At 56.9% G+C, this 12,122-nt stretch overlaps 3 protein-coding genes across 15 annotated transcripts in view; 2 read left to right on the forward strand and 1 right to left on the reverse strand.

Moving 5' to 3' along the window:
- Trmt1 (tRNA methyltransferase 1) overlaps positions 1 to 2,034 on the forward strand; it is a 14,853-nt gene extending 12,819 nt beyond the window's left edge. For all 9 annotated transcript variants that reach the window (XM_026777902.1, XM_026777904.1, XM_026777907.1 and 6 more), the window contains 5 exons: positions 395 to 503; positions 604 to 680; positions 1,379 to 1,498; positions 1,581 to 1,704; positions 1,857 to 2,034. In XM_026777902.1, coding sequence (XP_026633703.1) covers positions 395 to 503; positions 604 to 680; positions 1,379 to 1,498; positions 1,581 to 1,704; positions 1,857 to 2,018 — 592 coding nt within the window. In that variant the 3' untranslated portion in view covers positions 2,019 to 2,034. The remainder of the gene's footprint in view (positions 1 to 394; positions 504 to 603; positions 681 to 1,378; positions 1,499 to 1,580; positions 1,705 to 1,856) is intronic.
- Positions 2,035 to 3,975: 1,941 nt separating this feature from the next.
- Positions 3,976 to 6,750, forward strand: Lyl1 (LYL1, basic helix-loop-helix family member). Of its 2 annotated transcripts, XM_005370946.2 has the most exons (4): positions 3,976 to 4,236; positions 4,864 to 5,219; positions 5,311 to 5,402; positions 5,939 to 6,750. In XM_005370946.2, the coding sequence occupies exons 2-4, from the start codon at positions 4,888 to 4,890 to the stop codon at positions 6,349 to 6,351; spliced, it is 837 nt and encodes a 278-aa protein (XP_005371003.1). In that variant the 5' UTR covers positions 3,976 to 4,236; positions 4,864 to 4,887; the 3' UTR covers positions 6,352 to 6,750. The 2 variants fall into 2 exon arrangements, with proteins under 2 accessions (XP_005371003.1, XP_026633699.1); XM_026777898.1 differs by lacking the exon at positions 3,976 to 4,236 and having other exon boundaries at positions 4,826 to 5,219.
- A 1,807-nt stretch (positions 6,751 to 8,557) lies between these two features.
- Nfix (nuclear factor I X) overlaps positions 8,558 to 12,122 on the reverse strand; it is a 65,765-nt gene continuing 62,200 nt past the window's right edge. For all 4 annotated transcript variants that reach the window (XM_005370948.3, XM_005370947.2, XM_005370950.3 and 1 more), the window contains one exon: positions 8,558 to 10,644. In XM_005370948.3, coding sequence (XP_005371005.1) covers positions 10,630 to 10,644 — 15 coding nt within the window. In that variant the 3' untranslated portion in view covers positions 8,558 to 10,629. The remainder of the gene's footprint in view (positions 10,645 to 12,122) is intronic.

Below are 12,122 nucleotides of genomic sequence, written 5' to 3' on the forward strand. Positions count from 1 at the left end.
AGGCTGGTCTCGAACTCACAGAGATCCGCCTGCCTCTGCCTCCCGAGTGCTGGGATTAAAGGTGTGCGCCACCATCGCCCGGCTTGTTCTTTAATTCTTATGTATGTGTGTTTTGCCTGCATGTGTACAAATGCACCATGTGCATGACTAAGGAGGCCAGAAGAAGGTGTCAGATTCCCCAGGCTCAGAGTTACAGGGAATTGGACATGGGATCCAAACCCAGAGTCCTCTGCAAGAGCAGCAAGTGCTCTTAACCACTGAGTCATCTCTCCAGCCCCCAAAAGGTGGTTTTGATGTCACAGTCAGTGACATGTCTTTGCTGTGGAAGAAACAAGCATGCCATCCCACGTGGCCTGCTTGTGGTCTAACCTGTGCTTGTGATCTCTGCACCCAGGTCAGCTCTCCTCCACGCTGGCTTCCGAGTCTCTCTCTCCCACGCTTGTAAGAATGCAGTGAAGACAGACGCTCCCCCACAAGCTCTCTGGGACATCATGCGTTGCTGGGTGAGGGCAGGTGACCCCACGATTCAAGGCAGGAGGACATGGAGGGGAGGGTGACTTGGGTGCACCTCAGGCCTAGCCTCTCTTCCACCTCTGTCCCCAGGAGAAGGAGTGTCCAGTAAAACGGGAACGGCTGTCAGAAAGCAGCCCAGCATTCCGGATTCTGGCTGTGGAGCCCAGGTACAGACAAACATGGAGGAGGGGACAGGCTACCCCCTGGGCATAGCAGGTGCATGTGCTCAGAAGACAGACACTTCAAGGGGAATCCAGAGCCCTCACCTTCTGCCCTCACCCTGTGCCCTTCCCACTCTTCTCTGCACCAGCTGTTCTTTAGCCTTACGTATCTGTGAGTGTCTGGGTCAGAGGAACCTTCCATGGCTTTTTCCTCATAGTGGCCTGAACCCTGCACAAAGTCTGTCCCGCCTGGGCCCTTTGCCTGGGCCCTTGTCTCTCACATCAGAGAAGCCTTCTGGACTGACCACCCTATCTGGCACTGCATCCTGACTTAAGTCTTCTACCACAACAGTTACAGAGTAGCATGTCCTGACACGGGATTATTATTTCTTTGTGTTGCTGGGGATGGAACCTGGAGCCTTGTGCATGCTGGGCAAGTCTCTACCTGGGTTCACACCTCTGGCTCGAGTTACTTCTGATTTATCTTGTCTTGTCGATTGTCTGTTTCTGATGCTGCAAAGCCAAGCTCCATTGGGTCAGATCCAGGCTACTTTGTCAGAAATTCCCTAGGAAATCCAGGTGTTGTTAGGCAATGGGAGAACTCTGAGCCTGGTAGACATGTGGTGCTGCCTCAGGGTGGGCAGGTTCTGGGGCTGTGTTCACCCTGCATGGCTGCTGCCTCCAGCCCCCACCCATTTGTCCAGGCTAAAGGCCAACTTCAACATCCGGGAAGATGCCAACCCCAGCTCCCGCCAGCAAGGACTCAAGCGCTTCCAGGCCAATCCAGAAGCCAACTGGGGCCCCCGGCCCCGTGCCCGGCCAGGGTAAGTGTAATGTTGCAGTTGGCTAGGGTGGGTTGAGCAAAGGAAAAGTAGGGTACCAGCCTCTGTCTCTGCATGGGGGCAGGGCAGCAAGTAAAGATCCAGAGGAGAAACGGAGGCTGCTACAAAATAAGCGGAAGGAGCCAGCCGAGGACCCAGCCCAGAGGGCAGCCCGCCTCAAGACGTTTCCTTGCAAACGATTCAAGGAGGTGATTCCCTTCTTCCACCCTCCCTGCCACAAATCCCGGGAGGGGGGGGAGCGGGGGGGGGGCAGGCTGGCTGGCACAGCTGGGAGCTGAGGAAGGAATCCTGGCCCTGTGCTCACAGCCTGGAGCTCCATACTCTCCCTTTTCCCCACCAGGGTACCTGTCAGCGAGGGGACCAGTGCTGTTACTCACACAGCCCTGCAGCGCCTGTGGTCTCTGCTGATACTCTCGTCACAGACTGTCCAGAGACCACCACCAAGATCTTCCCTGGACCAGAGGCTGCTGCTGGGGGCACTGGTGGGCCAGGTGTGGACTGAGACAATAAAGAGATGTCACTTTCTGCTGGTTGTCATTTTGAATGGGGAGGTTGTCTGCCTGAGGGACTCTTCCTGTCTGGGTCCTTGTTCCTGCCTGACTGCAGCTTTAAGTCTGACCTGGAAACTGATCTGGCTGTTTCAGGAGAGCAGTTCATCAGGTGGCCACAGGGCGGCAGCTGCAAGCATGCTCGCCCTTTGCCCAGGCAGCTGCAAGCATGCTTGCCTGTCACCCACCTGTCACCCTGTGCTGCCTCCCCTCTGACTATCCAGGCATTTCCCCCAGCACCCACTAGTCCCCCTGAAGTCTCTTAATGCCTGATGTCTTGGGCCTCGCTCTCTCCAGTGCTCTCTCCAGTTGGTGTGGTGGCGGAAGCCAGACCGGAAGCAGGCACTCTGTGCATCCGCTCCAGACCAGGTGCTTCCTGCCCTGCCTGCTCTCAATAGGGATGTGACTGCTGAGAACACAAGCAGAGCAGGCGGCTGCCCAGACACCCAGTGAAGAGGCTCTGTCCCCTTCCTCTGGAGTAGAGAGTTAGTAATGCTAAGAGGAGAGCAGGGGCATAAGCACACTTCACCAGCCGCTACGAAGTGAGGCAGTGGGGTGGTGACTTGAGCACTTTAACAAGGCTGGATGGCCACTGAGCACCTCCCTGGGTGTGCCTACAATTCACCAAATACACGGGGCAGGCCTATATTACACTACATAGAGCTCAACTCCTCTTGGAAGCCTTTTTTTTTTTTTTTTTTACTCAAGAGACAGGGTTTCTCAGTGTAGCTCTGGCTGTCCTGGAACTCTCCATAGACCAGGCTGGCCTCTGCCTCCCAAATGCTGGGATTAAAGGCATGAGCCAACATTCCTGGCCTCCTTGGGAGCTTTCTGTGGGGTTTCCAGGACTTTGTTGTTGTTAAGATTTATGTACTTTCATGTATATGATTTTTCCCTGCATGTATGGATGTGTGTGCACCATGTGCTTCTCTGGTACCCTTAGAGTTAAGAGGGTGTCAGATCCCCTAGAACTGGACGATTGTGAGCAACACGTAGCTCCTACTAACAGAACCTGAGTCCTCTGCAGGACCAGCAAGTGCTCTTAACCACTGAGCCAGCTCTCCAGCCCCCAGGGTTCCAGAATTCAGAATATCACTCCAGAATAACTGCCAGCAAGGGACAGCACCCCGTTGTGTGGCCTGCCTGGCATTTTTTTTTTAATTGGTGTTTTGCAATGTATGTTCATGTGAGGATGTCAGATCTTGGAGTTACAAACAGTTGTGAGCTGCCATGTGGGTGCTAGGAGTTGAACCCAGGTCCTCTGGAAGAGCAGTCAGTGCTCTTAACCACTGAACCATCACTCCAGACCCCTGCCTGGCATCTTAGGGAGCCTTGGAGCAGCTCTGGGAAACACAACTCTTGACACTGGATTCCACCCCCCTGAACTTGAGAAATAACCTTGGAAGTGCCACATCGCCAGAACTATCTCCTGGAGCCCTATTCCTGGGTGTGTGGGGGTAGGGAAGTCCGCAGGCGATGTGTAAAAAAGAGGAACTAGGCTGGAGGCTGGGGCCCTTGGGTCGTGGGGCCTCAGAGGACCGGAAAGGGGCCCCTTCCACCCCCCTCAGCACAGACACTGGGCAGGGGGTGGGGTTCAAAGCCAGAATAACCGCAGAGGACCAGAGGCAGCCTTGCCTCATTTCCTCTTTGCATGGAGAGTTCGGTTCCAGAGTCTCCTGAGGGCTAGGGTCTTCCATTGCCTAGGGGAGCAAGCAGCAAGTCCTGGGGGGTGACTGCCAGTACTGGCCACCGTGGACCAGAGGGTGCGCGCTCCCGTGATCCCTGCCTGCTGGTTTCCTCCGGGGTCAGTGCAGCTCCTTATCAGGCGCGGCCAGGCAGTCAGACCCTTATCTGCACTGGCCCAGCATCCTCTGGCCTCTGCGCCAGGGGGTAAGAGGGAGGAAGCCAGGCTGTCGGGGGTGGGGAAAAGGCGGGTCGGTCCAGGAGCCGCTCACTTTCTCTTGAGGTTACACACCACGCCGCCGCCGCCGCCGCCGCCGCCTCCGCGACTCTCTCAGGCCCTCCGGAGCCCGGGAGGTGGCGCAGCCCAGCTCTGAGGCCCAACGGGACCACCTGGGGCACACTGACCGGACTGGACAGTGGAAACCGCCTCCTGGCCTGGATTGACAGCCCTGACCACACAGCACTCCAGACTGCGACAACTGCTACAGGGTAAGAAGGACGCTTTGAAAGTTCGGAGGGAGAGTTTGCGCCTGCACTCTGCGCTCATTCGTTCATTTATTCATTCATCAGCTGGGACCCACTGAGGAACCAGGGGAATCTCTCCAGCTGCGGAAGATAGGGCAGAGAGGTGGGGAGTCACGCACTAGCAGGACACTCCAGACCCTGGAGCCCAGCACACATTTTATGTAGGGTGCAAAAAAATCTGGATGCTGATGAAGCTAGGGTTGGTGAGAGGAACCTTGAGCAAGGGTGGAGGCTTCAGCAACAACCATGGAAAGGTGGTATAGGTTTCAGGAGTTAAGTTAGGGGATCCCTACTGTGCCCCAGCTGCTGGAAGGAGAGAAACTGGCTCAGAGGCAAGAAGCCCTTTACAAACAACTCTAAGCAGGGTTAATGCTGTCTAGCACCTAGTAGACACCCCCTCTTGTGGAGAAGGTTCCCCCTTCATGTCTTGCAGTAGTTTCTGGACCCATTCATCTGCCTTTGACTACTGAACTCACAGTCTCTCTCTCTCAAGGTGCTTTCATATTGAAGCGCTCACTTAGGTGAAACACGTGGGAGAAACATGGTCTCTGGCGGGGCCGTCCGTCCCAGTAACTCTGCTCTCTTCCACAGGTTAGCATTCCATCCTTGGGGTCCATGTGCCCACCCCAGGCCCAGGCAGAGGTGGGTTCCGCCATGACTGAGAAAGTTGAGATGGTGCACGCCTCCAGCCCTGCGCCTGCACCTCCCCCTAAGCCCGCCTCACCTGGGCCCCTTCCTGCGGAGGTAGACCACCAAAACCCGGCATGCACCCCCTGGTTGCCTCCAGGTGTGCCAGTGATAAACCTGGGTCACACCAGGCCTACAGGGGCAGCCATGCCCACCACAGAGCTGAGTGCTCTTCGGCCCTCCTTGCTGCAGTTAGCTGCCTTGGGAGCAGCTCCACCCACCCTGGCCCTGCATTACCACCCCCACCCCTTCCTCAACAGGTCAGTGGGGAGCTGGGACTGTGGGCAGCGCTAAGGGTCGGTGAGCAGGGACTTTGCCTATAAGGCGTTCATGACACACAACACCTTACAGCGTCTACATTGGGCCAGCAGGACCCTTCAGCATCTTCCCTCACAGCCGGCTGAAGCGAAGACCAAGCCACGGTGAGCTGGACTTGGCTGAGGGTGAGTGTGTCTATGTTTGTGTACTTGTGGGTGCTTATCCCTGTAATCCATTCAGAGGCCAGCCTGGGCTACATAGTTGAGTCCCAACAAACCAAGTGTTATAGCTAGAGTCATGGCTACAACAGGACATAGCACCCACAGAATGACGCTCCCCAACCCGAAAACACAGTCATGAAAGAGACAACCTTGGACTAGGATCACACAGAACTATGAGCCCACAATCAACCTCAGAACCCCAGCCACACAAACAACAGTCACAACCACATGCCACGAACCCACACAACCACAGCCATCAGATAGGCCACCAGTCACCCACAGGCCCACAGCAGGCATGAAGAGAACCTCTGAAAACCCGAGGACATGCTCGCTCGGAATGAGGCCACAGGGTGGACATCAAGACATGATCAGGCTTAGCAGCCCTGGCGTCTACACAGCCCACACTCGCTTCAAGCCCAAGCGGGTGCTGGTGGTGTTTAGTGAGGACAGCAGTGAGTGCCCTCTGGCCTGTACGCTGATGCTACTCTTCCGGTCCTCAGGGCACCAACCCCAAAAGGTGGCTCGTCGCGTGTTCACCAACAGCCGAGAGCGCTGGCGGCAACAGCACGTTAACGGCGCCTTCGCGGAGCTCAGGAAGCTGCTGCCCACCCACCCGCCCGACCGGAAGCTGAGCAAGAACGAGGTGCTGCGTCTGGCAATGAAGTATATCGGCTTCTTGGTGCGGCTGCTGCGAGACCAGGCGGCTGTGCTCGCCTCGGGCCCCAGCGCTCCCGAGCCCCGCAAGCCACCTGCGCACCGGGGAGTAGAGAGCGGTGCGCGCTGCGGGGCCCGACACAGGATGGAGGCTGCGTGCTCGCAGCCCGTGCTTCCTGGGGACTGCGACGACGACCCCAATGGGTCGGTGCGACCCATCAAGATGGAGCAGACAGCCCTTAGTCCTGAGGTGCGGTGACCCAAGGCAGTGGCGCCTCGCCCGCTGCGCTGTGAACTCCCTGTAAAAGGGACTGAGGTCGCCCAGATGAGGAAACGCCCTGTAGTCCTGGAAGGGTGACCGGCGACTCGGGGGCTCCGCAGACTTTTCAGAAAAATTTCCCACAGACTACCTGAGGTGGCCTTGCTAGTGTCCTCTTCCCTGGGTCGAGGCCAGAGAACCAACAAAGCAAAGTGACTACGGGGTCCTTAGGGGTGCTGGGAGAGGTAGGGAAGGGTCTGGAAGCCTTCGCATCGGCGCCCCCTGCTGGAGGCGGGAAGCCCCTAGACAGTGTATGGAGGGCCCACCTCACCGAGCCCAACTGGTTGCGCTTGATCCATGATCCTGTTAACCGCGTTATCGAAGACTCAGGCACTCTTGCATTTGTTTTTCTTTATTTCTTTATTTCACATACACATTAGCCATTCAATGGAGAAGCCGGAGAGAGTCAGGCAAAGATGGTATAACAGAAGCGCAGTGACGGGGGTGGGGCGGGGCGGGGCGGGCGGAGAGGGGACAGACGGGCTGGCTGCCTACTTGCATTCCGCTAGGACACTGAAAACCCAGAAAACAAAACAGACAGTAAACTACCCTTGTTTCTTATGTATCTCAGTGCAGAGACGGGGGTGGAGGGCAGAGAAGGGAGACCAGGCTGAAAGAGGAGCAGAGGGAAGGGGACGCTAAGGGGGAAGCACACCAAATCCATTAGTACTATATATAGAGATACTCGTATATACTGCGTTTCTTAGCCTAAGAAGAAACTTGTTTGACGGGACGGGCGGCCTTTGCGGTCCGCGATGCTGGTGCTGGTGGGGCGCACGGATCTCCCAAGAGGGGCCAAAGCGGGGGCTGGCCCCAGCTGGCTTGCGGGGGGGGGCGCCCCAGGGTGGATGGGGTTGGGGGAGCAGAGGTGGGGCTGGGGTGCCCCTAGGGCTCTCGATTGGGGGACAAAAGTTCTCATAACTTTATTGCTCCTTTATTTTTCTCTCGTGGGGGGGTCCGTTCAGCACGGTCGGGGTGGGGAAACGGTGGGTCGTCTGAGCCACCCGGCCCCTCTGGGACCCAGAGCGCGGCGTCCGCTCCGCCAGCACGGGGGTGAGAACAAGGCACTAGGTCGGCCGGCCAGCGCGGGGGGCGGGTGTGTAAGGCAGTCGACAGGGCTGGTTGCGGGGTAGGGTGGGGATGTGTGCCGGGCTGTGTGCGTGCGTGCGTGCGTGCGCGGGCCTGGGCAAATCGACCTGTCAGCGTGGCTGGACCTGTCCTGGAGCATCGAACCTCCCGGAGGGAGGGGAAGAGCGGTGTTACGTGGGAAGGGGTTGGGGAGGAAACTACCAACTTGCTGAGCGCGCTCCTGATTAATGCTGGTGAGGGTCAAGTTGGCGTCTGGCTCAAAGAAGGGCGCTCGGAGTGGGAAGGAAGGGAAAAGGGACGTTTGTTCGTTGGCATTGACCTCTGCGGGGGAGGGGGCCGGGGACCCCCGCCGCGCCCCAGTGCCCGGAGGGGGAGGGGGCGAAAAAGGGGGAGGGGGCGCCCAGGGAGACCCGCGGCCAGAGCAGCCCAGCCGCGGGGCGCACGCCGCTGTCCCGTTCCGTTAAACTCAACAAAGAAGGGATATGCGTGTTCCTAACAAGTGCAGAATATTTAATTGATTCATAAACGTATGTATAATAGTTTGTGGGTTTTTTAAAAACGTACTTTATAATGTAATAAGCACCAGGGTTTTTTATGTTTAATTATCTTAAAAATAATTTTCTCTCGTCCTTTTCCTTTTGATCTTGTGTTGGTTTTTTTTTTAAATGTAGAGGTGTTTTTTTAAAATATAAAATGTGAACGTTTTCTTCAGCCCTCCCACCGAAACCGAACGACGAAACAAATTAAAACCCCAGATTATCCTCGTCAACGCAGGAAAACGGCAAAAAACCAACCAATCAAACAAACAAACAAAAAACCCAGAGAACTATCAAAAAAAAGGAAAAGAAAAAAAAGAAAGAAAACACTCAGCTTTCATCCCCGCTAAGGGCAGGGCAGGCCCAGTTCTTTTAGCGTCCCCAGAGCCGCGAGGACATTACAAAAAAAATAGAATTTTTTTCTTAATCTCTTAACATACAAAGATAGGAAAACTCTCTGATGCATTGCACTTGGTTCAATGAAAAAAAAAAAGGTTAATTTCCCCTATTTTTTTTTTTTGTGGGTTGTTTCCTCTCCTAACACGTCCCCACATCTGTTGCCCTCATCGTCCCTCGCCTGCCCCTCACAACACCACTTGGGAAAGGAGCGCTACTCCCACCCCACCCCGGTCCTCCCGGGGGTACCTCGCCGGGCACCTTGGGCCCCGGCCCAGCTGGCCTGCAGCTTCTGACCTCGCCCGGGGCGTGTGCCCCGCAAACCCACAGCACCTGCCCGCAGCCCGACTGTCTTCGACCAACCGAAGAGGCGCACGCGGCTGGGCAGGGACCCTCTTTCGCTAGCTCTTAGCTCTGACCCTGTTTCGCCAACCGAACTGAAAAATCATTGCACTTTGACCGCGCGTCACGCCCGGCCCGCCCGGCCCCCCATCCTGGGGCTCCCTCCCCTCGCACAGGGAGGCCCCTCGCGGGATCTCCACCCCGGGCCCTGGACGCCACAGGGGAGGGCTTCACTCAACTTCCACGCAGCGCGCCCGCCCGGACAGCTGCCTCTCAATCCCGAGCTCCCTGCATGCGGCCATTCGCCCGCTCAGGGCCGCAGCCTCACCAACTAGATTCTCAATAAATAAAGCCCACAACCCACCCCACGTGGTGTAATGTTGGACCAACTTTCGGAGGGTCCTGACCTGTGCTTTGTGTTTTCATACCGGAGAGGCGCAAGGCCTTGAGAATGGGCCTGGGAGGGGAGATGCAGGGAAGGAGGACTAAGGCACAGAAAGACAAGCCAGAGGGGTCCAGTCACCTTGGAGGGGGGCTGGCGTGCTCGCGTTCCCCTCCCCTCCCAGGGGGCTTCTCAAGACCCTCTGGACAAGCCTCCACCATCCCTTGCAGGAGGAGGGGGCTGGGAGGAGAGCTGCTTCCTGTGGTGTGTTATGAAATTGTTCCCAAGTTGCTCAGAGGAGTTCCCAACTGCAACAGCGAAAGACCCAAACAATGACTGCCCCACCCCTAAATAAAGAGGAAAGACATTACAGCTAAAATCTAGGGAGAAGTGGCCACGGGATGTGGCGGGAAGGGAAGGGGACCAGAAAGCTCCAGAACACTCTTTTAAAAGGATGACACCCCCCACCCTCCACAGGAACTGAGAGTCTCGAGAGCAGGACGCCTACCTAGTGCAGGTGGAGGCAGCCTTGTCCTCCTCGCTCGGCTCCGGGGCCCTTTCTGCTCCACTCTCAGCCGGCCCCTGGAGGGCTGTGTGCGGCAAGGGCAGGGGCAGGGCAGAGGGGCGGAGCGAGGGCACCTGCATGCAGGGCTGGGGTGCGGGGCGACCTGGGGCCGACTCCCTTCAATAGGGGCGTGGCAGAGGGCAGCCCTCGCGGCCTGCGGGCATGGAAGAGGGTGCCTGTGCCGGGCTGAGCGTCCAGTCCAGAGCATTCTGACTTTTTCCTGTGTGCTGTACAGAGGGGGTCCGGCCCGAGAACTGCCCTGCGGTTCGGGGTGGGGGAGGTGGCAGAACACCCTCCATTCTGGACTCAATGCTGAATTTAGCTTAGCTACCTCCAAGGAACATCCCCTGCCCACCCCGGGGCCATCCTAGTCCAGAGCAGCAGGGGACAGAAGCCTGAGCAGAGGCTCCCTGGAAGGGCGAGAGGGAGAGGAGGGGGGGGGGGGCGAAGTCCGGAGGTGAGCTCGAATGTCTACTTCCATCATCTTTATGAGCTGTTCCTCTGGGCTCCGAAGGAAGCTTAGGTCCAGTGGAGGGTGGGGGGTCCCCAGGAACCGCAGAGGTGGCAGACCAGCGAACTGGCTGCTCCTTCCCAGAAAGGCCGGGCTGGCTGCATCTTTTCTTTCTGTTTGTCCTCTGCTTAGCAGAGTCCGCTTAGCATGCTTCTTTCTGCTTGGCTGCTGGTGTACAACTCGGCTGAGACCCCTTCCGAGGGCTCCCGGGACTGGGCTGCTTTGGACCGCAGGGCTACCCGGGCTGGAGGAGGGAAGGGCTGAGTGGCTGACGACGTCTAAGTTTTGCTTTTCGGTGGGGCTGGGCTGGGGGATATTTCCATGTCTCAAAATCTCTTCTCCCCCCTTTTGAGGAACCTCTTTTTAAAAATTTTTGTTGTTTCTTTGTTGATCTTAATCAGAGGAACCAGGACTGAAACGGGACCAGGAAAAAAAAAAAAAAAAAAAAAAGAAAGAAAGAAGCGACAATGAGAACAGCCGGAAAGGTCCCAGCTCCCATCTCACCCCCCCTGGCCCTATGACCCCCACCGTCTACAGTGAGCTCAGGAGGAGGAGCCAGGGTGCTGGGCAGCTGACCCCCATGGAAGAAGCCAGTTTATTCTCCCCACCCTCTGAGGGAATCCCCCCCAGACCCATTCCCCGGTGCAAGAGTCCAGCTGGCCTTCCCGTGGGCACTGTGCCCAGCGGGTGGGACCCCCATGGCTGGCACTGGCCAAGACCTGGGATCTGGCCATGTTTGCAATTGTTTAGGTTTTGTGTGGGACCTGGAAGGTGGGGAGGATGCCAGGCTGGGGCTTTTGTACCCGCAGGGGATGGCGGAGTAGGGTGGGGGTGGCCCAGCTTGAGTTCTTGCTGAGTTTTCTTTCTGTCTCTTTGGATTAAAAGCAGAAATTCACGTCTGTACATCCCAGCCAACGTCCTGTCCCTCGGGCTAAAAGGCTGGGGGCAGGGAACCACATGGCTTCAGTTCCTACCGGGGGCCAGCCTGGGGGAGGGGGCCAGAGCCCACCCACCCAGCAGGATCCTGAGCCTTCAGGGCAATAGACCGGGGAAAGAGCCTGAAGCTCCCTGCGGTGGGCATTGCTTCCCTAGGAAGCCAGCAGGGGGCGCTGCGTTCCCGTACATAGGGCCCTCCTGGCAGTGAACACTGAGTACACACAGGGTGGACCCCTGGGACTGGCTGCTTGGCAACGCCGTCCATCAAAGGCTCTACTCTGGTTTCCTGCCCAAGGGGGAGTGGAGGACTCTTCTCCAGACCTATTCCCTTGCTTGGGTATACCTGACAGTACCTTCACAACAAAATGAGGGTCCCTGGCGTTTTAAGGGGAGCATCTTGGAGCTCCGTGTCACAGACTTGTGTATACAGGGCCAGGCAGTGCCAACTACAGAACACACACACTAGATACTGCTTCATTCCATCCGTGTCCCAAGCCCACACTGGTGCACACACAGGATGGGTGACCTTGACCTGACGACTCATGGATCTCCAATGCGGGGAGTTTAAGGTTAAGAGCCTGTACGCCTCTTTACTGCATGTTCAGAATCACGAGGAGGCAGCGCTGGATGGGAAGGTTTGTGCTCTGCTTAGGTAGAGTCGAGCCTGCTAAATTGGAGTGAAGGCACCAGGCAGCTGGAGTTGCCCACTTTTCAAAAGAAACCAGAAATCCAGGCAGAATTTCATGTGAAATTGTCCAGCATTTAAAATACTCCTAGAACCAGCCATGGCGGTGCATGGCTTCAATCCCAGTAGGTGGATCTCTGTCAGCTGGAGGCCAGCCTGGTCTACATAGTGAGTTCCAGGACAACTAGGGTTACAGTAAGACACCCTGTCTGAAAAACAAACAAACTTTCTCTCTCTCTCTCTCTCTCTCTCTCTCTCTCTCTCTCTCT

This window comes from Microtus ochrogaster, unplaced genomic scaffold (assembly GCF_000317375.1).
Source record: "Microtus ochrogaster isolate Prairie Vole_2 unplaced genomic scaffold, MicOch1.0 UNK90, whole genome shotgun sequence".
NCBI lineage: Eukaryota > Metazoa > Chordata > Mammalia > Rodentia > Cricetidae > Microtus > Microtus ochrogaster.

Excerpts from the sequence above, each read along its gene's own strand:
- Lyl1 (XM_005370946.2), top strand. The coding sequence starts at position 4,888 with ATGTGCCCACCCCAGGCCCAGGCAGAGGTGGGTTCCGCCATGACTGAG. Across the intron at positions 5,220-5,310 it reads CCCCACCCCTTCCTCAACAG|CGTCTACATTGGGCCAGCAG; the intron begins GTCAGTGGGGAG and ends AACACCTTACAG. Across the intron at positions 5,403-5,938 it reads TGAGCTGGACTTGGCTGAGG|GGCACCAACCCCAAAAGGTG; the intron begins GTGAGTGTGTCT and ends TCCGGTCCTCAG.